This window comes from Centropristis striata, chromosome 24 (assembly GCF_030273125.1).
Source record: "Centropristis striata isolate RG_2023a ecotype Rhode Island chromosome 24, C.striata_1.0, whole genome shotgun sequence".
NCBI classification, from domain to species: Eukaryota; Metazoa; Chordata; class Actinopteri; order Perciformes; family Serranidae; genus Centropristis; species Centropristis striata.
Genome location: NC_081540.1, coordinates 5,904,732 through 5,930,745, shown reverse-complemented (window position 1 = coordinate 5,930,745; position 26,014 = coordinate 5,904,732). Strand labels below are relative to the sequence as shown.

Genomic DNA, 26,014 nt, shown 5'->3' with positions numbered 1-26,014 from the left:
CGTCAGCTGACAGTAGGTCTTTTCGCTGCACAGGTGAGTGGTCCTCAGTTTGTCGAAGGTTTTTCACACATTTTATGAAGTATTAATATTAACATTGCGCTTTAACTGTGAAATGAGCCGCCTGTCGCCCGGCTGGCTCGGCAGGACGAGGCGTTTCTGTCACATGAGGAGGAGGAGGAGGAGGAGAAAGGGAGGAGAAAAAAAAACAGAAATAGGCTTTTTTTGACAGCTAGCTCTTTAGCTATCTTGGTCAGGTAAGGTCGAGAGAAAGCGAGGAGAGGATATAGAGCTGTGGCAGGAAGAGCCTGGAGCCGCTCAAAGTGCACTCAAACGCTCCTGGAGGTGTTTTTTTGTTGTGACAAAACATCCGCCTCCGTGATAAGTAATTTTCTGTGTTGTTATCATTGATAGGAGAGGAGAGGAGCTGCAGGAGGAGGAATGGGGCCCAGCTGCAGGACTGCACAGCTTCTCCTCTGACATGGAATAATTATTGGAAAGTTTCTGCCACAACACGTCTACCACCCACTTACTTTTCTTTTCTAAAACACACCTTGGACAGTCACGATGTTGAGAGGTTTGACTGGAAGCATGAAGCAGCCAGAGAAGTGACCTCAGGGGGACACTAGAGCCTGGAGGGGCCACTCAGCTGGCACCATGGCTTCTAAAGAGAGACTGTACGAGGTCTGGATGCTCTACTGCACTAAGGTAAGCTGCATTCATCTGCACACACCCAGGGCCAGATTAACACTGTGCTGTACCCTGGGCAACAGTATTCAAGGGCCCCATCATCACGGCCCCAGAATCACCATAATCTGGCAAAATACAGAATAAATTACAGTAATATACAGTTAATATACTCAACACATCATTAACTAACTGTCACCAAGTGCATTTTCATGTACAGATGTGCAAACGCTCATAGAACTACAAATGCACCACAAGGCCACTCACTCAGATATGATGTTATGAAAACAAAACACATCAGCACCAATATAATCGAGCAAAACTGACCGACTACATAAATAATAATAATAATAATAACTTTTATTTGGGAGGTGCCTTTCTTGGCACTCAAAGATAGAAAAAGATTGGGAAGGAAGTGTCCTCAATTTTCACACAAAAAAAGTAAGCAACCACTTTCAAAGCATCCAATATTTATTTAACAACACCTATTCCCAGCAGCACAAATGTATTGAATTGGTAGAGCAACCACAGAGGAAGACAAGACACAAACAAAAAACTAGAATGTAGAATCAAGTAGCATTTTGGTCCTCTGCTCATTTTAAACAGAAATCACCCTGAAATTACCTCAAAATTCATTTTTGAGCAACGGCTCTGATGGACAGTTTAACATATAAGCGAGAGATAAGCAGATATTTTGCATGTGCCCACACTGCTATGGACCTTTTAGAGGACATGGGCCCCTGAGTACCCATATGGTTAATCCGGCCTTGCACACACCCACTGGGATGCTCTGTCTCCGGTGGAAATGTCATCAGTGAGGTAATGGACAGTGTGATGGCATTTCCTCCCTGGGAAAGAGGTTACTCTTTCTTGGTATTTATGTTTTTGAAGTCTAGTGTTTCTAGACTAGAGCATGGCAGAGTGATATTCAGGCCTGTCACAATAATGACTATATCAACTTATCGTTCGATGTATAAAAATGGATACGATAGTTTTTTTCTGGACTAAATATATTGAATTTCTGTGCTTTTTTGTGTTGTGTTTAAAGTAGGGCTGGGTGATATGGACCAAAGGTCATATACAATATATATTCCGATATTTTTATCGCAAAGTGAGAGCAAATGTTCAGTCAAAGCCAGATATGAAATGTCACAAGTAGTTTTATTGAAACCGTTAAAGTGAACATAAATGCTGTATAACAACAGGAGTACCTTTTTTCAAATCAAAGTACCTAAAAGTGCTCATTTAAATAAAATAAAAAATCTTAAATAAAAATATGAAATGGCTGTGACAGGTGGCAGGTATATGCTTATGAGATAAAACAGGCCAATCTTTTTCTTTTTTAAAGTAATACTGCAAATGTTTGTCAGGCAGTACAAGCAACCATTCCAGCTGTTTCTATGTTATTTTAATAATAAAATAATATTATACATAATGGTTATCTCATTGCAATGTTTTGTCAACAGAGCCTGAAAGTCTATTTTATTTGTTCTGGTTGTAGTTTATTTATTTGTTTTACTTATCTAGGATATTTTAATCTTTCTTTTCCACATTTCAATTCCAATGTTTAATTTTCTCGAGATTGAAAAATTCATTGCTGTGGAAAAGGTTGTACCTCTTATGCTCTAATATCGTTATAAAACTAAAACAACATGGATACAACGATACTATCGTTTCTCGTGATAATTTCTGGGAAAATATACACACTTTATACAATATACAACTTTTTAAAACTTTATCAACCAATTCTGTAAATGATAACGGAGAAAATAAAGAATAAATAGGGATAAAATAAACAGATAAATAAACATTATTACTGTTGCGTTTCAGTCAATTGCATGTAGAAAAAAAACAAAAAAAATTGCACCATTTCTAAATCATGCCATGCATTATTTTTTGCATTATATATTGTGTAAAACAGCACATATCAGGCAGCATATAATACTCTGATAATATCTGTCAGCTCATATATCAATAGTCAGTAAAAATCAGTGCTGCATTTAAAAAGCTTCCACTGTGACATTTTTAAACAAAAATCACTGATTGCACTTATTTTGTGGCAATGTTTTGCATCTTTTTTATTCCATTCATTACACTTTTTAGCATGGAAAAGCCTCTGAAACCGCATATAAAACATTATAGCACTCTAAAACGCTCCAGTTAAACTCGGGATAATGAAATTGCCTGCAGCTCCTGGAAGGATTTATTGGTTGGGGACACATTAGGCTTTTAGATGAATAATTAATTCGCAGAGAAACAATGCAACTTTAGTTTCTCCCAAAAACAAGAATGAACCTGTATGCAACACTGCAATAATGTTAATTCATGTTGCAGTGATCGGTGCATGCAGGATGCTGCTTTGTTTTCACGCTGCAGATGAATGAACGACACTCTAGTAGAGACAGCTCCCCTTGAGTCAGCTGCTGGCTAGATTTAATTCACTTGGCGATAAAGCACGCGCACGCCTTGGCGTCCAATCAAAACGGCCCGCCTGAGCCGCTTCTCACGTGAACCTGGCTGCAGCCACACACTTACTGCCCACTGTAATCCCTCTCACACACACTACACACCACCCTCTCTGGATATTTAGCTGTTTTTTATGCAAAATCTGGATATATCATGGAATAATCCTCACCCTGTGAAGTGGAGACACAAATAGAATATCTTAAAGCTGCTGGTGTGGGTGTTTTTGGGTCCATAACAGAAGCATTATGACCCATATAAGCAGGAAATCTTCACATTTGAGAGTCTGAAAACAGCATTTTCTACCGATTTTGCATGAAAAATAACGATTCATTGATTGCAGCCCCTTTCGTGTCTGCCAAACTGTGCAGGAAAAAAGCAGATTTTTACATGAAACTGCTTTATTCGGTGGTTTTACTGGTTTAAATCACTGAGGCTGTTTGTTTTGGAGATGAGAAGACCTCTGTGCATGATTCTGCTCCCAGTAAAAACCTCCTGAATGATGAACACTAAAGGAATCCTAACTGGTTCACGTTGTCCCTAAAAGTTTATGTTTTGTTTTGCTCGTCCAAAGCTAGTCAGTTGGATATAAGCAGGAAATCTTCATATTTGAGAGTCTGAAAATGTCTGAAAAAGTCTGAAAAAGCATTTTCTACTGATTTTGCATGAAAAATAACGATTCATTGATTGCGGCCCCTTTCATGTCTGCCAAACTGTGCAGGAAAAAAGCAGATTTTTACACAAGACTGCTTTATTCTGTGTTTTTACTGGTTTGTTTTGGAGATGAGGAGACCTTTGCAGATAATTAAAGTAAAAACCTCCTGAATGCAATAACCCCTTGACCCCCCTACACTTCAAAACATCATCAAACTCCATCCTTTGTAATTGATTTGTGCGGCACATAATGACATATTAAGCATTAAATCTAGGTTATATGATTCAGTTGGACTACTAGGAAGCTGTTTGTTCCCGTCACACTCACTTGTGGAAATGCCAGCAATTGCTGCAAGCGTACACACTGCATTTGTTCTAGCAGGAGTGTGTGTATTTGCATTGACTAAGCATTACACTGCAAGGAAAGGATGGTTTCATTCCAGCCTGGCTGCGAGCCACGGGGCCACGGGGCCAATATTTCTCTCTGTGAGAGGCAGAAGAGACGCTGAGGCATTTAAATATATATGTGTAGCGGCCTGACTCTCCCCCAGCAGCTGAAATGTCAGGTATGGCCGACGGGGAGTCTCTGCACTGTGTGTGTGTGTGTGTGTGTGTGTGTGTGTGTGTGTGTGTGTGTGTAAGGAGAACCTGCAGTCACGTGGCCTAAATCAGATGAGGAATGTTTGCAGGGTTAATTGTTTCACAGCCTCTTTAGTCTTTATCTCCCCAGTCATATGGCTCATGCATTAATGTGTTTAATGATTATTATTCAATGTTGGCATCGTCCGTGTTGAAGGCTAATTGAGTGTGCTTGAAAAAACACTATATGTTATTTACCGGGCTTAATTTTATTGAGTGTGCTTGAAAGAGCACACGATATACTATTCACCGGGCTTAATCCTAGATTTTTTTCTTCTGTTTCTTCCGTGGTTTTTTTGTCGACTACTCCTCCCTGAGTTTTGGTTGCACATACACTAAAAAGGCATCAAATAGACCGGTTCGGCCATGACAAGTGTGCTATGAGTTTTCTAAGGGTTTCGGCAAACGGTTTTCAAATTATTCGGCAAAAACACACCAAAAAATCCCCCAATGTTACCTTATGGAGAGGCTAGAGTGGATGACATCATCGCTAGAGTGGAGAGGGAGATCATTTAAAAAAAAAAAAAAATACATTTAGAAAAGTCTTCTCGCTCATATTGGTCTGCTAAATCTGTCAGCGTTATAGTTTGGGCGTAGGACGCACTGATGATCCACCAACACCACCCACAGCCTCATAGACCGCCATGTTAAAAAGGCGGGGGAAAAACAATTTCTTCTTTTTTCTTCACAAAACACATATGTAGACGTTCAGGAAGAACTCAGGATGCTCAAAGTGAAGTTGGTTCAATGATAATAGCTACGGTTTGGACAAAAATGCTTTCTGTTCGAGGAGAACTCTCACCTGTTTTTTGCTCTGTCAGTGGCTTCACAGGAGCAGTTGATTTCAATTGATTGCTCTGATCTGATTGGTGGACGCCACCTGGCCCTGGTTGCTTGGCTACCAAAGCAACTGATTAAATTTCAAATTGTGATCTAATAATGTATGGGTGAGAGTCACGGGCCGGAGTCAAGCACACTCAAAATTTCTTTAGAAATCTTCTAGTTAAACATGAAAGCAGAATAAAGTAGAAGCTATTTAAAGGTATATTATGTAACATTAAAACGACTCCACTTGTTGAGTTGTGTACTTACATTATCCCAAACGTTTCCCAACCCTGAATCCATAGTTTTAATCAGGCTGATGGTCCATTTAATTTGGTTGAATGCCAATAGCAGATGCTGTCATCAAATGTTTGAAAGCATATTTTTACAGCACACTTTTATGATCCTCGTTGATTTTAATCCTTAATTAATGTACTCATAAACTCTCATCTCTGTTTTCGTTTTGTGTATTTTGTATTTGTCTCAACTTGTTGTTATGTTAAACGACTATGAGTACCTTTTTTAAAAGCGCTATATAAATCAAATGTATTTTTATTATTATAATGATTTGGTTTAGCACATGTCTGAAATATTTAAAAATGTCCGTCCCAGTTTCTCAAGTTGGTCTGGTTGGTCTTCAAATGTTTTGTTTTGTTGGTGGAAAGATATTCAGTTTGATAAAAGCAGGAAATCTTCTCATCTGAGAGTCTGAAAACAGCATTTTCTACCGTTTTTGCACAAGAAACATTGATTATTGTTTCGTTTTTCTGTCGATCCAGTAATCAATATGTTGCTGCGCTCTTTTGTCTCTTTTTGGAGGAGAAACACTGATTTTTTTTTTCCACGTGAAACTGCTTTATTCAGTGGTTTTACTGGTTTGAATCACAGAGTCTAATTTGTTTTGGGAATTAAGAGACCTCTGTGCACGATTCAGCTCCTGGTAAAAACCTCCTGAATGATGAACACTAAAGGAATCCTAACTGGTTTACATTCAACGTCCAAGCTTATGTTTTGTTTTGTTAGTCCAAAGAGATTCAGTTTGATATAAGCAGGAAATCTTCATATTTGAGCATCTGAAATCAACATTTTCTACCCTTTTTGCATGAAAAATAACAATTCATTGGAGGAATAAAGCAGATTTTTACATGAAACTTTTTTTCCCGGTGGTTTTACTGTTTTAAATCACTGTGCCTGTTTGTTCTGGAGATAAGGAGACCTCTGCAGATAATTCAGCTCCCAGTAAAACCCTCCTGAATGCAACAACCCCCTAGACTTCACAACAAACTCCATCCCTTTAGTGTTTTGAGCTGCACAAAATCATATATTAACCATTAAAACTAGGTTATATATGATTAAATTGGACGACTAGGGAGCTGTTGGTAGTCCCTCGTGCCATCTGTCTGCTTAATGATTGACAAACCAGCAGAGACATCCCTGCTTTCTGTGTCAGAGGTTAAACACTTGCTCTGCTCTCTGAGGAGGAGTGTGTTGTTGACAGTAGAAGCTGGTAGCGTCCAGGCAGCCGAGGGTCACGTTAGCAGCAGAACCGGCTCGTCCTGCTCCCTCAGCTGCCTCCTCTTATCTCTGGGTGTTATTATTATTCACCTGATTGTCAAACCAGCTGCACCCAGTCAGTGCTGAGAGGAGCAGACAGGCTTCTTTTTATGTGACGTTGCAATAATATTTGAAACCAGCTGTTCATATATTGATCATGAGGTCAGAAATTGTTGGGTGAACAGCTGTGTGTCCATGCAACCCAATATGTTGTTTTTATTCTATTTTAATTACACTACCGGTCAAAAGTTTTAGAACACCCCAATTTTTCAATTTTTTACTGAAATTCAAGCAGTTCAAGTCAAATGAACAGCTTGAAAGGGTACAAAGGTAAGTGGTGAACTGCCAGAGGTAAATAAAAAAAGGTAAGCTTCACCAAAACTGAAAGATAATGTACATTTCAGAATTATACAAGTAGGCCTTTTTCAGGAAACAAGAAATAGGTTAACAACTTAACTCTATGGAGTCTTGGGCTATTTTGTCAATTTTTGAATTATTTTCATGTCTTTGTAAGTCATTTTGTGTCTTTTGGTGTCTTTTTTTGTCATTTTGTGTCTTTTTTTTGGTAATTTTGTGTCTTTTTTTAGTCTTTTAGTTCAACATAAAATGTGATTTTGAATCTTTTTTTTACTTTCAAAACACTATCATGCTCAATAAAAAATTTTAAATGTTGCAAATGTGCATTCATTTCAGAGTAGACTGAGACATTAAACTGCATCATTTTCAATTAAATTCTGGAAAAGTTGGTGTGTTCTAAAACTTTTGACCAGTAGTGTATTGCCCTCTCTCTATTCATAACCCCACATGCACGTATTCTAGTTTTCTGCTTGATCTTGCAGTGTATTTTTCAACCTGGATCTTGTGTTTTGTGTCAAAGTGACTAATGAGGACAACAGTTTTTGAAACTGGTCCAGTATTGAGTGAGAGCGCTGCAGCCAGCAGCACTGTAATATAATCCTCTGAGCCAATTCATCTGCATAGATATTTTATGATCAGTCAGAAAATCAGTTGATATTTTACACCTACTGCTGCTTTATTGAGTGCTTGTTTTTGCTGTTGTGCTGCCAGGTAAACACAATAACTCCAGCTAATAACATTACCTCCACTCTGTCTGCAGCCAGCCTCTCTCTGTGCTCTTGGAGCAGCGTTTTTCTGTCTGAAAAAGTGCTTTAGTGTAGGATTTCTTCTTCTCTCTGGGTTAGCAGTTTTAATCATGGTCAGAATAATGGCTGCAGAGCTGATGGCGCAGAGTACGGACCGCAGTGTTAGATCCATTTAACAACAAAAGCAATGCATAATATTTGTGCCACCCCTCTCGTGTTTCCACTGTTGTCATTCGCTAACAAGTCACGTCTCTCGTGAGATTTCTCCTCATGAGACTTCTCCATCTTTTGCACAGATCTGAGCCGGTCGGTGGCAAAAACAAGCACTTCAGTCGGTGCACAATGCCGCCTGCAGCGCTCTGTCTTAATACAATTTTCGAAAATTGTTGTCCTCATTTGTCACTAACGACACTTTCTGCAGTGTAGTGGACTCTTTCGGTCTCATCTGGTTTCTTCCACACTGAGCTTTTTCATCACTTTTGGGGACTATTTTCAAACTTTCCAAGCTTTCAAATGCATGCTCCAATGATTTAAGCTCTGTTTACATCAGGAACTTTAGTGAATAAATCTGCAGAAAAAGGTCATATTTGCATCAGTTGAGAAGCACAGCAAAAGTCCTGGATTTTTTATGGTCTAAAAAGTGCCAAGTAGGCATTTAAAAAGACTAATTCCACTTGCAAATTAGATCGGTACGTGCATATTATTATTTCATAACACACTGTGCAAAACTGTTGCACTCAGAAACAGCAGGGAGACCCCTGCAGGTTTTAACACACAAACACACACAGTAGGTGGCTATAAATAGCACAAGCAAATTTTTTTTAAACTAGAAGCAATCAGAGGGTTTATAACATATGAATTTTTTAACAGTCATAATGAGATTCTGCAGCAGTTGCTGGGGCTGCTGCTCCAGCTTGCTTCTCCGTGTTGCAGAGGGCTGAAAGGTCACAGACGACAGCTAAGAACATTACGTAACCAGCGATCCTCTTAGCTGCCTGTCATTGGTTGGTGCCAGTGTTGTCCCCAGAACCGCTGTTTGCCGCTGGTATACAGTGACAACAACACAACGCTGCAGTCACTTTTCTCTTTTCGAGCTTGTGAGGGAAAGTGGATGGTGCCAGTTCCTCTCTTAAAGCCTTTGTCTGCTGCAGAAAAGCCCTTTTTAATTCCCAAACCACAGGGAACATGCCTCAACAGCCAGGGGCATCATTTCACCCTCCAGTGGCTTTAAAGCTCAGTCCAGTATCTTAATTCTAGAGCAGAAATCCTCACTCCCTTTTAATTGTCCACAAATGACGGATTTCTGGTTGAAATTTCACAGAACCGTCATCCTGTCTTGCGTATGTCACCCCACCCCGCCCTGCCCTGCATGCTGAGTCTCTTTTTGACTGGAATCGGAGGAATTTGCATAAGCCTCTGCATTTATGGGAGTCGGAACAGTGAGAGGGGGAGAGAGTAATAAGGAGGGAAACGAACAGACGATGGAGAAGGAGAAAGTGCCGTGGTTTCACATATTTGCTCAAGTAGATTACTCAGGTCTTTTTCTCGGCTTTGCTGCTTGTTTGCTTGTTACTGCCTAATCTCTGTTGTCACACACACACATACACACATGCACACCATGCACACAAGCCCACACAGTCAGTCAGTCAGTCAGGCTTTGGTTTTCGTGCTGGTATGCAAAGTTTGTTCCCTCAGGCTAGCTTTCTTTCTTATTTCACCCTCTTGCTTCTCCGTTTCCTCTGTGCTATGAATATCTCTGGAATAACACTGATGTCACTGTATCAGACACACCTCATGTGGTTTGAAGCCCCTCCCACCAGACTCTTTAAATACACGCTGGGCGGTGACGTCATGATGTCGGGCTGTGATGCTGCAGAAGCACAGTGACCACAGCTTTCTTTTTAAACCTTTAAAAGGTTGTGGTTTCACTTCCACCAAACCAGGTCACTCACAGCCGAGCTGCCACCCGTCTATAGCGGGACGACCACGCCTGTCTGCAGGGGCGGAGCGCTCCCTTACTGAGACTGTGTCGCTGCACAACAGCAAACTGATGACATGAATCAATCAATCATGCAATCTAGTAAATGACAAACATGTCGAGAACATTTCCTGCAAGGCAGATATTAGAAAAGACAAGCATTGTCTACATCCTGTTCATAAAAATGTTGCAGATAACCTCTTTCTGTGAAGTACATATATGATGCATTTATTAAAGTTCCCCTCCAGACACATTATGTCAGTTTATCAGTAAGTATTTAAACTTCACATATGATTTTCTCTCAAGACAGAATGAGCTTGCAGACAAATTATGACAAAAAAAGACAAAAAATCACAACATTTCTGAGGTAGCTTGTAACTGCAAACTATGCACCGAATGCATGGTTAAAAACATGTATAGAAACCACAAAATATATTATCTTTAACATATGAAAGAGTCCCTTTTTGTTTAATTGAGATAGGGTAAAATGTGCAAAACAACACATACAGTCATGGAAAAAATTATTAGACCTGCCTTTTTGATTGATGATTTTGGTTATTATCAAGAAAACCATGGAAAATGTCTAGATAGCAGCTCTTAAATTAAACTCTTATCAGCTATTTTTGTTGTTTTCATTTTATTTGTCCAAACAAATGTACCTTTAGTTGTACCAGGCATTAAAATCAACAAGAAATTGAAGAAAACAAGGGTGGTCTAATCATTTTTCCATGACTGTAGATCAAATTGCAAATTACAGATAAATAAAAAACTCCTCCATGGCTGAAAAAGACAAACATAAAGCAATAATATCAGCTTTTTTCCACATTGTCTTAAAAGCTGACCCCTTATTATCAGTTTCTATGATGCATATGCTGGGAACATGTAAAGGATAAGATCTCCCCCAGCAGAGAGACAGATCTCCTGTTTCATTCCGTCAATGGGGATCTCCATTTGGAAAATGAAGTGCATTGATCCGTGTTGCTGGTGACTTTGTTGGCTTTACAGAGGTCAGCTTAAACAGATCATTAGGAATGTGATGTAGTCGCCTGGCAAAGGGCCGAGGCTAATATGATAATGGATACGCATGCATGGGAATTGTTTTCATACAAGGACACGGTGGCCGTTGTTGCGTCAGGATGCCTACTTGTCCGACTGGATGATGAGGGCCCTGGATAAACATGCAGAGCAGGGTGTGTCCCTGCCTGCCACAGTCCAAACCCTCAATGGGCATCTGTGCTCCCGCTGCTGCCTAAAAGAGGACATTCTTCTAGGCACAGACACACACTAAAAACACACACACACACAGTCATTCAGTCAATGCTCCTCGCAGGCTCACTTGAGAGTGAAGCTGCTGACATAAATCAGCATCTGATTTTCTGGCTGGACATAAAGACAATACAGTGTGGAGGCTCGAATAGAGGAGGTTTTCTCATGATAGTCAGCGATTCATGCCGTGTTCTCCCAGCTGAACATATTATTCACACGTGGCTGTTGCACACACACACACTCTCACAGCGGCCAGCATCACAGGATTGTTCTGATGACTTCATAGGAATCGCCGAGCGCTGGCTTCCTGCTTCATTCTGGCTGATTCCCACTCTGACACGCAGACAGAAGCAGTCAGCCTTTCAGCCCCTCTCTCTCTCTGCAGCCAGATGGCACAGCTATCCTGAGAAAACCTTGTTTTTACAGTTGTTGTCAAGCGCTAATTCTTCGCTATTATAGTAATCGCTTTAAAGGGAATGGTATAAATTGGTTTGGGAATTATCTGAGGCTGTGTTTACATGTGTGAGTCTTCAAAGTGGCATCATGGGACATTTTCAGTTGTGTGTTGTCTGCAGTATCCAGGTGCTTCAGTGCAGGAAAAGGAAGAAAATGTTAACAAAGTAAAGGCAGATAGAAAAGTATTTTATTGTGTTCCCATTCTCCGTCTGTTCCTTTGTCTCCCGAGGCAGTTACAGAGATTTATGTGCTGGTTATCTCTGCCTCAAGAAGTCAAATGCTTTTTAAGATGAGTGACAAATGTAGGACACAAACGTCAACGACTGACAGAGGATGAGTACAGGGAGGAGAAACATGAGGGGGCTTCAAAATCTGTGTAATCCTGAATGGCTTGAATGTCCAAAATAGTGTTTTCCTTCAAGCCAGTGACACAGAGGCCGATTTCAGTATTATTGACAAAAAAAATCAGATGTCTTAAAACATGTTAAGGCATTTTAGAGGCAAAGGCAATGATTTACAGTTAAAGCCGAGGGTTTAAGCTTTCAGATGGTCTTTATTTTCCCATTCTCGTTTCATTCTCGTCCTGATTTTGTCCCGTTTTCACCCCATTCCTGCCACATTCATTTCCAGTTTTCGTCCCATTCTCTTCCAGTTCTCATCCCATTCTCATTTCATTCTTGTATCATTCTCGTCCCATTCTCCCCCATTCTTTTCCAGTTTTCTTCCCATTGTCATTCTGTTCTAATCCTTTTCTTGTCCTGCTCTCACCTTATTCTTGTCCCATTCTTGTACCGTTTTCGTCCCATCTTTGCCCAGTTCTTGTCCCATTTTTGTCCCATTTTCTTCTCTTTCTTGCCTCGTTATGGTTCCATTTTCTTCCCATTCTTTTCCAGATTTCGTCACAGTTTTGTCCCGTTCGTGCACCATTCTTGCCCCACTCTTTTCTCTTCCCTTTCCTGCATCGTTATTGTCCCATTTTCGTCTTGTTCTTTTCTGTTCCCATCCCATTATCCTCCCATTCTGTATCTTCTTTCAGTTTGGCAAAATGTCTTTCCGTCCCATTCCTGCCAATTTCATTTCCAGTTTTCGTCCCATTTTTGGTCCCTTTCTTGCCCCATTCTCATCCGTTTTTTGTCCTGTTCTGTGCTATTCTCGTCCCATTCTTCTTCCGTTCATTACCTGTCATTGTCCCATTTTTGTCCCATTTTCAGTTAAAGCCAAGGGTTTAAGCTTTCAGGTGTTTTTTATTTCATATTTCTATGTGCTGAAAAGGCTGAGAAATTGGGTAATTCTTCTTTTTTATGATGATTAAAATAAAGAAACCTGGAGGAATTTAAGCGCAAAAGCATTTCTCTACAGTTAAAGCTAAGAGTTGAAGCTTGACATTGGTTGACAATCTGTGCAGTTTTTCTGGTTTTCAGAGGTTGTGTTTTTCTCTGAGAACTTAGGTCTTAATTGTTTAATAAATAGTCATATTATCTATTTGTAATGTTGGTAGGCTACATTAGACTTAGTCGGCTGTTTTATCTTCATTGTAAGGCTCAAAATAACGTTTTTACATTTTGTTTCCTCCTTTTTTTTTTGACCAACAATGGCTCTTTTGTTAGTAAAGGTTGATCTAAATGAGCGGCCTCCCAACCTGAGCTGGTTAAACTTCAATACCAAAAGCACAATACACTGCTGGGCGTTGTGTTAATCTGCCCCCGTCACCTCTTCAGCCCTCCTTGACCTAAATTGCTCACTCACCCCCTCCAGATGGCTCAAAGTCTCTATGACAGGACCTGCCGGGGGGAGCTGTGAGAACATGATTACTCCTGTACGATGAATTAATGATGCTTTCCAAACTGTACCGGTCTGTCCTGCAGCCTACAAGCATGTGGTGTATGTCCCAATAATTACAATATCCATTTACCAAGGTCAGCAGAAGTTAATTGAGGTCTTGTCCGTTTATCATAAGTTATCGTCCTTACATAAGAACTGGCACCAAAGTTTAAGCCAACATGAGTTTTCCTGGCCATTATAAAACTTGGGAACCGTAATCGATCTTGCCTCTAGTTTTGAGAAGTCAAGGTCAGACATTAAAACATAGCAAAAACCATTTAAACATAAAGCAGTTTTGTGTGTTAAATGCTTCCTTCCAGGGTTTGGTATTAGGGATTATTTACTGGCATGCCTCACAAGTGTTTGGCAGGAGGGGCTTGTTTTCTGTGTTAATTCTCAGTTGTTATTATAATAATGACGGTAATAAAAACTCACACTACACCATTTGTACTTTTATTGAGAAATATAAGAGCTAGATCTCCCAGTCGCAGTCAGTATCAGGTTATGAGCCATATTAGACTTTTTAAAGTCTAAAATGATCTCTATGATCCCAGCTTTTACTGTGTAAGAGATATCTCTGCTTTTGTTTATTTTATTACATTGTGTTTTTTATGTCCAGTCCAGAGGGCATCAGTCAAAATGTTGTGTTCTTTTGATAAAAGCTCTTTTCATAAATCCTGTTTTATTATGGTGCACTCAAGGGAATATCAATCAAACTGGTGTTGGTTTGTTTGTTTCTGTGCTGACGTGCCTCCACGTTCTCATCCCATTCCCAAGCAATTCTTTTCCAATTTAGGTCCCATTCTTGCCCAGTTCTAGTCCAACTTTCGTCCAATTCTTGCCCCATTCTTGCCCCATTCTATTGCTGTTTTCGTCCCATTCTCGTCCCATTTTCCTTCCATTCCCAACCAGTTCCTTTCCAATTTTCGTCCCATTCTTGCCCAGTTCTAGTCTAATTTTCGTCCCATTCTTTTCCAGATTTCGTCCCATTCTTGTCCCATTCTTGTCCCATTTTCGTCCCATTTTTGTCCCATTTTCGTCCCATTCTTGACCAATTCTTTTCCAATTTTTGTCCCATCATTGCCCAGTTCTAGTCCAATTTCTAGTCCCATTCTTGTCCCATTGTTGTCCCATTCTTTTCCTGTTTTCATCCCATTCTCGTCCCATTCTCATCCCATTTTCATCCCATTCTTGCCCAGTTATCGTCCCATTCTGATCCCAGTTCTAGTCCAACTTTCATCCCATTCTTCTCCAGATTTCGTCCCATTCTTGCCCAGTTATTGTTCTATTCTTGCCCAGTTCTAGTCCCATTTTTGGCCCATTCTTTTCCTGTTTTCATCCCATTCTGGTCCCATTGTTGTCTCATTTTTCATCCCTTTCTTGCCTCGTTATTGTCCCGTTTTTGTCCCTTTCTTTGCTGTTCTCATCCCATTATCCTCCCATTCTGTATCTTTCAATTTGGCAAATATGACCATTTGGAAACAAGGGTGAACTGATTAGATTTTGGTGGTCAAGGTCACCTTTTGGCCATAACTCAAGAATTCATAAACTATTTATGACCGAGTTTCACACAAAGGTCTAATCGGATAAAATGAGAAAGTTCTGACATTGTATATTCAGGCACACAAACATGAGGCGAACTGTAGTTAGAATGACTTTTATCTGCTTAGACAAATAAACTCCTCAGCTGTTGTGCAGTTTTACCAACTAGCCCCCTGTGTTGGTGTCCTGTGTTTGTTCCTGTGGGCTGAAGGGACTTTACACCAGGAACTGCACTGTGACCGAGGCCAGCCTTCCTCTGTGGCCACTGTTGCCATCCCGTCTTTCTCTGGGCACTGGTCCAGGAATTTAGGAAATGTCGATCAGCCGGCTGCTAGAAACGCCCCCTCAGAATGCAGCCAAGCCTGTTTTCCACTTGAACAGGTGCATGTTTCTTCTCCCACGCCCTGAAAAGATAAGAGCAGGACACACACCTGAGACATTCCTGCCATCATGTGTTGGACATCCTCAACATCATGCATCTTTGTCTGTTGCTCCACATGATCACACATGTTTTTTTTAAATCATTATTATACTGGCTGCTGGCAAAGTGAAAGTAAAAAGTTTTTAATTCCTTGCCGCAGTGAAAACATTGCCCTGAACATTTACAAAGGTCTTTAATTCCCAGTGTTGCTATCATTCTTCATTACAGAGAAACAAAAATGTTTGCAGCCTATTGTTGTCTACAGAGGACACACACACACACATGCACAAACACACAACAAATTAAATCAAATTGCAGACAGGAGCTGTCAGCTGCCAGACATTTCTCTATTTTAACCATGACAGCTTGTGTCAGCAGAGGCCACTAACTACATTGTCTCTCTCTCTCTCTCCTCCATCTTTTATTGTCCTTCTGTCTGTCTGTCTTTCTGTCTGTCTGTCTGTCTCTCAGAGGGATCCAGACTACTTGAAGTTATGGCTGGAGATTTTCATCGGCTCCTATGAGAGATGCCTGGATGTGGACTTTGAAAAACCACCTTCAAGGTAACGTCCACTGAAGGTTCAGTGGGATCACAGTTACAGTTTTTATTCTGCTGCCAGTTCAGCTTTGAGAGCCAACACTTTATTTTCTGCCCTGTTAAAAACATAGAAATGCACTAAAACCACCAAGCTGTGGCTTAGTAGCCTACATGTTCTGCTGATGTTATTGACTTTGTAAACCACACAAAACTGTGTTAGATTATTGCCTCATTTAAATGTAAACTACAGGAAGCAGAACCTTATCTACACTAAGACTACTGTTCTGTGTTTAATGCATTTGAATTATGCAAGATAGTCATTTTAAACAGCTTTAAAGTATTTAGAAACAGTCAAATACAACTCAGTAAAGAGCAAATCTGTCCTTTAAAGAACAAGATAGAGGAAAAGGAAAAAATAATTTGATAATAATTAGCTGATTATAGTGATTAATGTGACCTGCACAGCAAGATGTTTCCACTGTATGTTTTACGGTGCATATTTCTACATTAAATAATGACAGTAGAAACAATAAAAGTGTACACTGGTCACCATAAACCCCACTCTCTCATGCATTGCTCTCATACGGCAGTTCTAACTTCCTAAAAAGCCAGTTCCCTTTACAATACAGTAGCATAATTGTGTGTGAATGAGCGCGCGCATGTATGTGTAGTGTTTCATTAGATGATGCACAACAAATTCTGTTGTACAATTGGTGCAATGGCAATAAAGTCTTCTGATTCTGATCCCTTTCAGGCAATACTGTTAGCTCCAATATGCTCTGAATTCTCTGTACAGCCACTTCAACCTTAAATGTGACAGTTTTTAGGTGAATTATTAGAGTTAAGTGGAGTTAAAGAGATAGTTCAGATGTTTTGCAGGGAGATTGTATGAGGTACTAACCCCCTTAACAAAGGCCCAACCTAAAATGTTTTATGTGTACACTACATTAGCGATATGTCCAACAATTTTTGTTGCTATCCACAGTTTAGGCACTAGTTTATCTCAACCGTAGAACTTCCATCTGCATCTTAATCTCAGTTGTTTTGGTCTGAATCAAACAGAACCAGGTCCAGCTCTCTGGGTACCTCATAAAACCTCTCTGCAAATAAAAAAATCCAAACTGTCCCTTTAATGACTTGAGCCTTAGACCCTGGGTCCCCCACCTCACTTCTCACCTGCCAGCCCACCTTCTGTTTCTAATATATAACACCTATCCTAATTACACCGACCGCCCTGTTACATTTATAAATACACTCTCAGTTTTCAGCATGAGGTCATCTTGAGTGGGTTCAGAGTCTCTTCTTGTATGCGTCATCCTCAGCGTGACCGAATACCGTGCAGCTTTCCACAGCTCGGCCCAGAATAGCACAGACACACCAGATGCTGTTGTGCAGAGCGGTCACATTTGGTTGCAGGTGATGCTCCGGTTGGTGTGGACAAATGATGCAGGTTAATGTGAGACCCTCCACACTAAAAGCCTGTGTGCAGTGTTGTAGAGAAAGCATGCAGGAATAGCTGCAGCTTGTTGTTATGTCGGATCACGCAGGGCGGTGTGAACGGGTGGAGTGAGGTGGTTAAATCCTATTTCTTAAGCTTTTCATTACTCCTTCTCTCTCTGTCTGTCATCTCCTCCTCCTTCATTCTCTCCCGTCCTCTCCTGCTTTTTCTGACTCCTTTCATCCTCCTCCCTCTGCTGTCTCTTTTGTCTTTTGTCGCCTTTTTCGTCTTCTCTCCATTTCTTCTCCCTTCCTCTGCAGCTGCCACATCTGTCCTGCTTTCCCACCAACACTCATTGCTTGCACCCTCTCCCTTTGTCTGTCTCTCTGTCTGTCTGTCTGTCTGTCAGTCTCTCTCTCTCTCTCTGTCATATGAACATGCTCTCTCCTCTCCTTGTTTCCTCTCCTCTCCTCTCCTTGTTTCCTTCTTTGTATAAATTTAGTTTGTAGGATAAAAAACCTAACAGAATCCACGCCGGAGTCTCTTCTCTCCTCTCCTTGTTTCCTCTCCTGTCCTCTCCTTGTTTCCTCTCCTCTTGTCTCCTTGTTTCCTCTTCTCTCTTTTCCTTGTTTCCTCTCTTCTCCTTGTTTCCTCTCCTCGTTTTCTCTCCTCTCTTCACCTTGTTTTCTCTCCTCTCCTCTCCTTGTTTCCTTTCCTCTCATCTCCTTGTTTCCTCTCCTCTCTTCACCTTGTTTTCTCTCCTCTCCTCTCCTTGTTTCCTTTCCTCTCCTCTCCTCGTTTCCTCTCCTCTCCTCTCCTAGTTTTCTCTCCTCTACTCTCCTTGTTTCCTTTCCTCTCTTCACCTTGTTTCCTCTCCTCTCCTTTGTCTATTTTCGTCTTCTCTCCATTTTCTTCTCTCTCATCATCTCCTTCCTCTGCAGCTGCCACATCTGTCCAGCACTCATCTCTCTGCATGCATTCTCTCTCTCTCTTTCTCTCTCTCTCTCTCTCTCTGTCTCTGTCATATGAGCAGTGCAGCACACATGCTGTTTTCCAGGGAGTGAATGCTTGACTGCAGCAGACATGTGTGACTGAGTGGATGCAGAACACTCTGCCCTTGTGTTTCCTGCAGCCACACACTCACGATAAAACCTCTGAGATAAAAGGCAACATCTGAACATCTGCACTCCCCCAAATGTGACATTCCCCTCCAAAAGCCTGGTACATGCACGACATTTCCTCCTGCTTAACAGAGATTCATCCTGCTGTTTTTGTGTGTCTCCAGGCCAGAGGAGGTTCCTCCGGTGCTGACGCTCCTCCCAGACAACATCCTGCAGGTTTTGCGCCACCAGCTGCTGCAGTGCGTCCAGAAAGCCTCTGATGGCCTGGAGCCTGAGCAGCAGAACCTCGCTCTGCTGCTGCTCAAGTTCCTCATCATCGTGTGCAGGTCAGGGCAGCACATGCACAGAGAATAAGAGATTGTGACAAGCAACTGATCAGCTCATGTTCAACTTGTCCTGTCTGTGTTTGTGCACTGTTGTTTGTGATAGGAACCTGTCCAACGTGGAGGAGATTGGCACCTGCTCCTACATCAATCACATCATCACAATGACAACACTCTACATTCAGCAGGTCTCACTCTTCTCTTTGTCTTTATCTCTGCTTGGTAAAACACGGTTTTCAAGGAGATTATGTTTGCAAAAAGTGACATTTCCATATGCTTTGAACAAGGAATTTGAGAGGGGAAAAAGCTTATATATTTATGTATTTTGTGCAAGCATAAAAAGTACTTTATCTGCAGTAAAAAGAGTGTTTGTCTCTCACAAGTTGTGTCATTGTCTAACGCTCCACCTGCCTCGAGAAATTTGCAAAAACTCACGTGCATGCACGAGTGATTGAAGTAGAGATTCCAGGACTCATAGTTCACCGAAGACATTTACAATGACAGGCTCCTCTCTTCTCCTCGATTCCTCTCCTCTCTTCTTCTTGTGTCCTTTTTTTGGTCATTTTGTGTCTTTTTCTAGTTATTTTGCGTGTTTTTTTTGTCATTTTACGTCTTTTTTTGGTCATTTTGTGTCTTTTTTTTTTGTCATTTAATGTAGTTTTTTCAGTCATTTTACGTCTTTTTTAGTCATTGTACATCTTTTTTTGGTCTCCTCTCACCTTGTTTCCTCTCCTCTCCTCTTCTTGTTTCCTCTCCTCTCCTCTAATCTACACAGGTCTGACTCTTCCCTTTTTCTTTGTCTTTCCGTTCCTCTCTTCTCAGTAAAACACAGTTCCCAGGAGATTATGTTTCCAAAAAGTGACATTTCCATGTGGTTCCAACAAGGAATTTAAGAGGGAAAAAATAAGCCCTTAAAGGTCTTTGAAGTGGACATAAATAGCTTATATATTTATATTTTTGTGCAAGCATAAAAAGAACTTTATCTGCAGTAAAAAGATTTGCATTTCACTGTGTGTCCCTCGAGAGTTGTGTCATTGTCCAACTTGCAACCTGCTTCCAGAAACTGCAAAAACTCACGTGCATGCACGAGTGATTCTAGGACTCATAGCTCACCGAAGACATTTACAATGACGAGCTTGTTAATGATCCACGGGACGTCCATATGGCTCGATGAAGAGCCTGCAGCAAATCAATAAAAGTTCAGACCAAGACAGGTTCTCATAATAGAAACTCTCAGAGCTTTAACAGTAATTAACCTTGATGCAGCACTTGAATTTTAGGGAGTTGGGGCTGGAAAGTCCTTGAAAAGTCTTTGAATTTGATGTTTGAGAATGTGTGGTACCCTGTTTTCAAATGAGGTATAACATATTAGTTGAATGGTTCACTTTAGATAATTACCTGTGTCATATGTTTGTCCTCTCTTCTCCTCGTTTCCTCTTGTTTCCTCTCCTCTCCTTGTTTCCTTTCCTCTCCTCACCTCTCCTTGTTTCCTCTCCTCTCCTTGTTTCCTTTCCTCTCCTCACCTCTCCTTGTTTCCTCTCCTCTCTTTGTTTCCTCTCCTCTCTTCACCTTGTTTCCTCTCCTCTCCTCTCCTTGTTTCCTCTCCTTGTTTCCTTTCCTCTCCTTGTTTCCTCTTGTCTCCTCTCTTCTCCTCTCCTCTCCTTGTTTCCTCTCCTCTCTTCACCTCATTTCCTCTCCTCTGCTCTCCTTGTTTCCTCTCCTTGTTTCCTTTCCTCTCTTTGTTTCCTCTCCTGTCCTTGTTTCCTCTCCTCTCTTCTCCTTGTTTCCTCTCTTCTCTTCTCCTTGTTTCCTCTCTTCTCCTCTCCTTGTTTCCTCTCCTCTCCTCTCTTCTCCTCTCCTTGTTTCCTCTCCTCTCCTTGTTTCCTGTCCTCTCCTTGTTTCCTCTCCTCTCCTGCATGGTTTACTTAAAGAAGTTTAAATAATTACCTGTGTCATTTATTTGATTGATTTTATAAAAACAGCCTAAATGAGACACATAATATCAGATGTGTGTGTGTGTGTGTGTGTGTGTGTGTGTGTGTGTGTGTGTGTGTTTCAGCTGAAGAGTAAGACCAAAGAGAAGGAGATGGCCGACCAGAGCCAGGCCGAGGAGTTTGTCCGTCACGCGCTTGCTTTCTGTGAGAGCCTCTACGACCCGTACCGCAACTGGAGGCATCGAACCTGCGGGTAAAGACTAAAGCCAAAACAATCACCAGCAGCAGAAATGTTCTCGTTTCATACTCGTCTTACCTGAACTGTGTGTGTTTCTGTCCTCAGGGAGCAGCTGGGAACGGTAGAGAGGAGCAGACAGAAGTACAAAGCCGCTCCGCTCACTGTCGAGTTTGTTCCTTTCTTTTACCGTAAGAATCTTGTTTTTTTGTTCTAGAGTCCCAATAACTTCCCACGCAGAACACCGGAGTCGTGTCTCTCCTCTCTTCTCCTTGTTTTCCTCTCCTCTCTTCTCTTCTCCTCGACTCGCCTTATCTCCATTCCTTTTTTCCTTTCCTCTCCGTGTTTTTCTCTCCTCTCTTCTCCTTGTTTCCTTTCCTTTCTTCTCCTTGTTTCCTCTCCTCTCTTCTCCTTGTTTTTCTACTCCTCTCCTTGTTTCCTCTCCTCTCTCTACCTTGTTTCCTCTCCTCTCTTCTCCTTGTTTCCTCTCCTCTCCTTGTGTCCTTTTCTCTTGTCTCTTTGTTTCCTCTCTTCTCCTTGTTTCCTCTCCTCTCTTCACCTTGTTTCTTCTCCTCTCTTCACCTTATTTGCTCTCCTCTTGTCTCCTTGTTTCCTCTCCTCTCCTCTCCTCTCCTCTCCTCTCCTCTCCTCTCCTCTCCTCTCCTCTGGTTGAATCCTGTCTTTGTGTCTTGTCTGCTCTGAGATGAGCCGATAGTGAATCTTTTCTGTCGAGCCACTTGAGCTATGTCCAACGGCCATTTTGAACAAAACCTCCCTTCTGTCCTGTGTCTGCTGTGGCTGCTGTGGTTTGGCACCAGAGATAACACCCTGGGCCCGACCTGACAGACCGAGTGTGTGTGTGTGTGTGCAAAGAACAAGTTTGTGGGAATGCTATCTGCAGAAATACAAAGAGTGTTTTTTCATCTATGAAGCTCATTCAGACTGATTATCTGCTGATAGAAGAAAGTATTTTTTTATTAATTTGAAGTGTTTTTTTGTTCATTTTAAGTCTTTTTCTAGTAATTTCACATCTTTTCTAGTAATTTTACATCTTTTTCTAGTAATTTTACGTTGTTTTTTGGTAATTTTACGTTTTTTTTTTTGGGTCATTTTACGTCTTTTTTTTTCCTATGTCAAGTCTGTTAGTCCCATCCGAATTCCTAGATAGATAGATAGATAGATAGATAGATAGATAGATAGATAGATAGATAGATCGATTTTCCGTAATTTTACGTCTTTATTTTAGCCATTGTAAGTCTTTTTTAGTGCTTTTGTTTCTTTTTCTAGTCATTAAACATATATTTTTTTGTCATTTTATGTCTTTTTTTTTTGGTCATTTTAAGTATTTTTTTTCTCCTGTGTCAGTCTGTTAGTCCCATCCGAATTCCTAGACAGACAGACAGACAGACAGACAGACAGACAGACAGACAGCTCATTCTGACTGATTATCTGCTGATAAAAGAATGTTGTAGCGTGATCGAGAGAAAGAAAACAGACGTCCCGGAGCCGAGATGTCACTTTTTGTCTCCCAACTCGGACGTGTTGACAGATGAGTTAATGGATGACCGGGACCACCACGACCCAGAGGTCACTGGCAGTGTGTGTGTGCTAACTGAGGCCTTATCTTATCTGGTTTGCAGATTTTATTTAGCTTTCATTCCTGAGTGTTACAACGAGTCAGAGAAGATAAAGGTGTGTCAGTGTGTGCATTCATCGGTGTTTTGTTTGTAGACAAAAATACAGGAACTTGGACCGTTTGCTCGGAGCGTTAGTTTCGTTTTGTGGTTGTGTCTTATTTGCATAGCAGACAAAACGCCTGCAGATCAAACTAATGGACTCTGTGTGTGGTATGTGTGTGTGTGTGTGTGTGTGTGTGTGTGTGTGTGTGTGTGTGTCAGAGTGCTTCCAGGAGAGCGAGCACCTAAAGGAGAGTCTGAAATGCTGCTTGCTGCACCTGTTTGGAGCCATAGTAGCAGGTGATCAGGTGAGTCTCTGGAGGCCTTTTGGGACCGTTAAACATGTGCAAATAAGGCAAAAACAAACAATGCTCAAAGCACCTGAAGACGGTGAATTGCACATTTAAATGTAATTTGCACACATTTAGATGAGGTAATATGCAAACATTTGGTGCAAAATCAGCCCCTTTCTATGCAAATGAGCCTCGCTGCAAAAAAGTCCAATTCTCAAACACCAGCACACAGTTAGAGTGAAATTATTATTATTAGTTTATTATTATCCAGTAATTTTAAGTCTTTTTGTTCATTTTACGTATTTTTCTGGTCATGTTACGTCTTTTTTGTTCATATTAAGTATTTTTTTTCTCCTGTGTCAAAGTCTGTTAGTCCCATCCGAATTCCTAGATAGATATATATATAGATAGATAGATAGACTTGTCTTGACTGTCATTTTATGTCTTTTTCTAGTCATTTTATGTCTTTTTCTAGTCATTTTATGTCTTTTTTTGTTAATTTAATGTTTTTTTTAGACATTTTACGTCTTTTTTGGTCATTTTATGTCTTTTTTTTTTCTTTTTTACGTCCTTTTTTGTTCATTTTACATATTTTTTAGTAATTGTATGTCTTTTTTAAGTCATTTTATGTCATTTTGTTCATTTTAAGTCCTTTTTTGGTCATTTTACATCTTTTTCTAGTAATTTTATGTCTTATTTTAGTAATTTTATGTCTTATTTTAGTAATTTTGTAATTTTGTTCATTTTAAGTCCTCCTTTGGTTGTTTTACGTCTTGTTTTGGTCATTTTAAGTCTTTTTCTAGTCATTTCACGTTTCTTTTTGGTCATTTTAAGTGTGTCAAAGTGTGTTAGTCCCATCCGAATTTATAGATTGATAGACTGATTGATTGATTGATTGATTTCTCTCTCTCTTTCTCTCTCTCTTTCTGGCAGCGTAACGCTCTGTTGGCCATCTCTCCAGCCACCATGGAGGTGCTGATGCGGGTGCTGGCTGACTGCTCCATGGGGAGCTGCTCCTCAGACGAGGGCGAGGACTGGGACAGCGAGGCTCCGGACCGGAAGGCTCTGCTGACGCTGGGCTGCCTGCGGGAGGTGGTGCAGCGGCTCCTGGCCTCCAGCTCCGACCAGCGGCAGGTGGAAATCGCCTCAGTGCTGGAAAACTACTTCAAGCTGCTCAACTCGGACCCTGCTGCCGTCGTTGCTTCCCAACAACAACAACAACAACAACAACAACAGCAACAACAACAGCAGCAGCAGCAGCAAGCGAAGGGCCGAGTGGCGACGCTGGGGCGACACTGGGAGAGCCGCTTTGTGGCGCTGCAAGTAAACATGCTAGGTAGGGTCGAAATATGTTATTTATAGTTATTTTTATCTTCTTCTTCTTTCAGGATTGTGGAAAGAAAACATCCAAAACAAACATTTCAGAGTATATTTTACTACATTTGATCCATTTGTGCCTGTAGATTTCTCCCTTTACATTTTATATATTTTTGTTCCTTTGAATTACATTCAATATTTTGTCTCAAAATTAGTTTTTTCTCTCATAAATCTCAATTTCAGCTCCACTTACAGACACCAAACTGACCAGTTTTACTCCTGCCTAGATTCAGTCATTCATACCTGGATTTATACAACATTTTGTTCATAAAAACATAATTTCATTTATGGATTTTGACAGTATTTTGAATCTAATCTATCAACAAATTAAAATAAAAAGTTTATGTCCTTTTTGCGTCCTGGAAATATATGCAAATGATTGCATATTTAATATTAAATATGTTAATATTTTATATTTATATTAAGTGAATATCTCATTTGCATGATGAAAATTGATTTTTAATGGCTTTTTACTATATTTTCTGAATTTATGAAATAATAAATAAAAATATCCCATTTTCCTTCTGTAAAAAACTTTGAATCCAACATATCATCAAAATAAGATGATAACTCTGAAATTTGCTCTGTGAAGATTTATGTCCTGCAAATTAGTGCATATTTAATAAGTTCACATCTAATTTGCATATCTAAACATAACATCTCAAAAAACTTGTGATGCAAAAAAAAAATGTCTTAATGTCAATAACAAACTGGGGAAGTCTCATGTTCATATCTATAAGTTAAACAAAATCACCTGCACGTAAATCATATTTGCACACAGGAAAGTGAAGCTGAAGTGACTTGTCTCACCTTGTTTTCTTTCCGTCTCCGTCTCTCAGACACTATCAGGGACATGTTCCTGTGTTCAGACAGGCCAGTTCTACAAGCCATCTTCCTCAACAGTAACTGTTTTGAGCATCTGACGCGACTGCTGCAGAACAGCAAGGTAACATACAGGCCTTTCTATCTAAATATAACCTGAACACACAGCTCTGTTATTCCTGTGAGTGGCTGATCTGTTTCTGCCTCAGAACTGGGTCAAATTGAACATTATTTCTTCATTATTAGTTGCACTTAATCATATCTTAAGTTGTATCTGATGCTAAACGACCCTCAGGCTGTTTGAAGTTGTAATCTTGTATCAGTATGACATGTTTGCCCCACTGCAGTCTTTATTTATGTTAAGGTTTAGTGAACTTTTAAGATATTATTCATTCTGAAATATCTTAATTCACTTGATACAAAGACTTACCAGTGTAATACTGCATAACTCTGCAGCTGGCTGCTTGTTTGCAGTTTTAATGAAATTAAAATTAAATTAGTTACAGATCATCATCAAAGAGATCTCTGCAGGCTGCAGAAGTTCTTCAGAATAAACACGATATGTGAGTCTGCTTAAAAGAGCACACTATACACGATATACTTTTTGGAGTTTTGGTCGCACAGACACTAAAAAGGTATCACATCCACCGGCTCGGCCATGACAAGTGTGCTATGACTTTTCAAAGGTTTTTGGCAAGCGGTTTTCAAATTATTCAAAATTTCCTTTGAACACAAAAGAAGACTTAAAATTACTAAAAAAGACGTAAAATGAAAAAAAAAAAGACGTAAAATGACAAAAAAGGAGACTTACAATGAATAAAAAAAGATGTAAAATTATTAAAAGAAGATGTAAA

The 26,014-nt window shown here is 40.4% G+C and overlaps 1 protein-coding gene across 3 annotated transcripts in view; it reads left to right on the top strand.

The window, feature by feature from the left end:
• nbeal1 (neurobeachin-like 1) overlaps positions 1 to 26,014 on the top strand; it is a 65,479-nt gene continuing 39,465 nt past the window's right edge. For 2 of the 3 annotated variants that reach the window (XM_059327739.1, XM_059327738.1), the window contains exons 1-9: positions 262 to 705; positions 15,875 to 15,966; positions 18,665 to 18,826; positions 18,930 to 19,011; positions 20,883 to 21,010; positions 21,101 to 21,183; positions 22,891 to 22,976; positions 23,895 to 24,297; positions 25,178 to 25,284. In XM_059327739.1, coding sequence (XP_059183722.1) covers positions 655 to 705; positions 15,875 to 15,966; positions 18,665 to 18,826; positions 18,930 to 19,011; positions 20,883 to 21,010; positions 21,101 to 21,183; positions 22,891 to 22,976; positions 23,895 to 24,297; positions 25,178 to 25,284 — 1,194 coding nt within the window. In that variant the 5' untranslated portion in view covers positions 262 to 654. Of the gene's footprint in view, positions 34 to 261; positions 706 to 15,874; positions 15,967 to 18,664; positions 18,827 to 18,929; positions 19,012 to 20,882; positions 21,011 to 21,100; positions 21,184 to 22,890; positions 22,977 to 23,894; positions 24,298 to 25,177; positions 25,285 to 26,014 lie in introns of those variants that run through there. The other variant, XM_059327737.1, reaches the window with a different exon arrangement.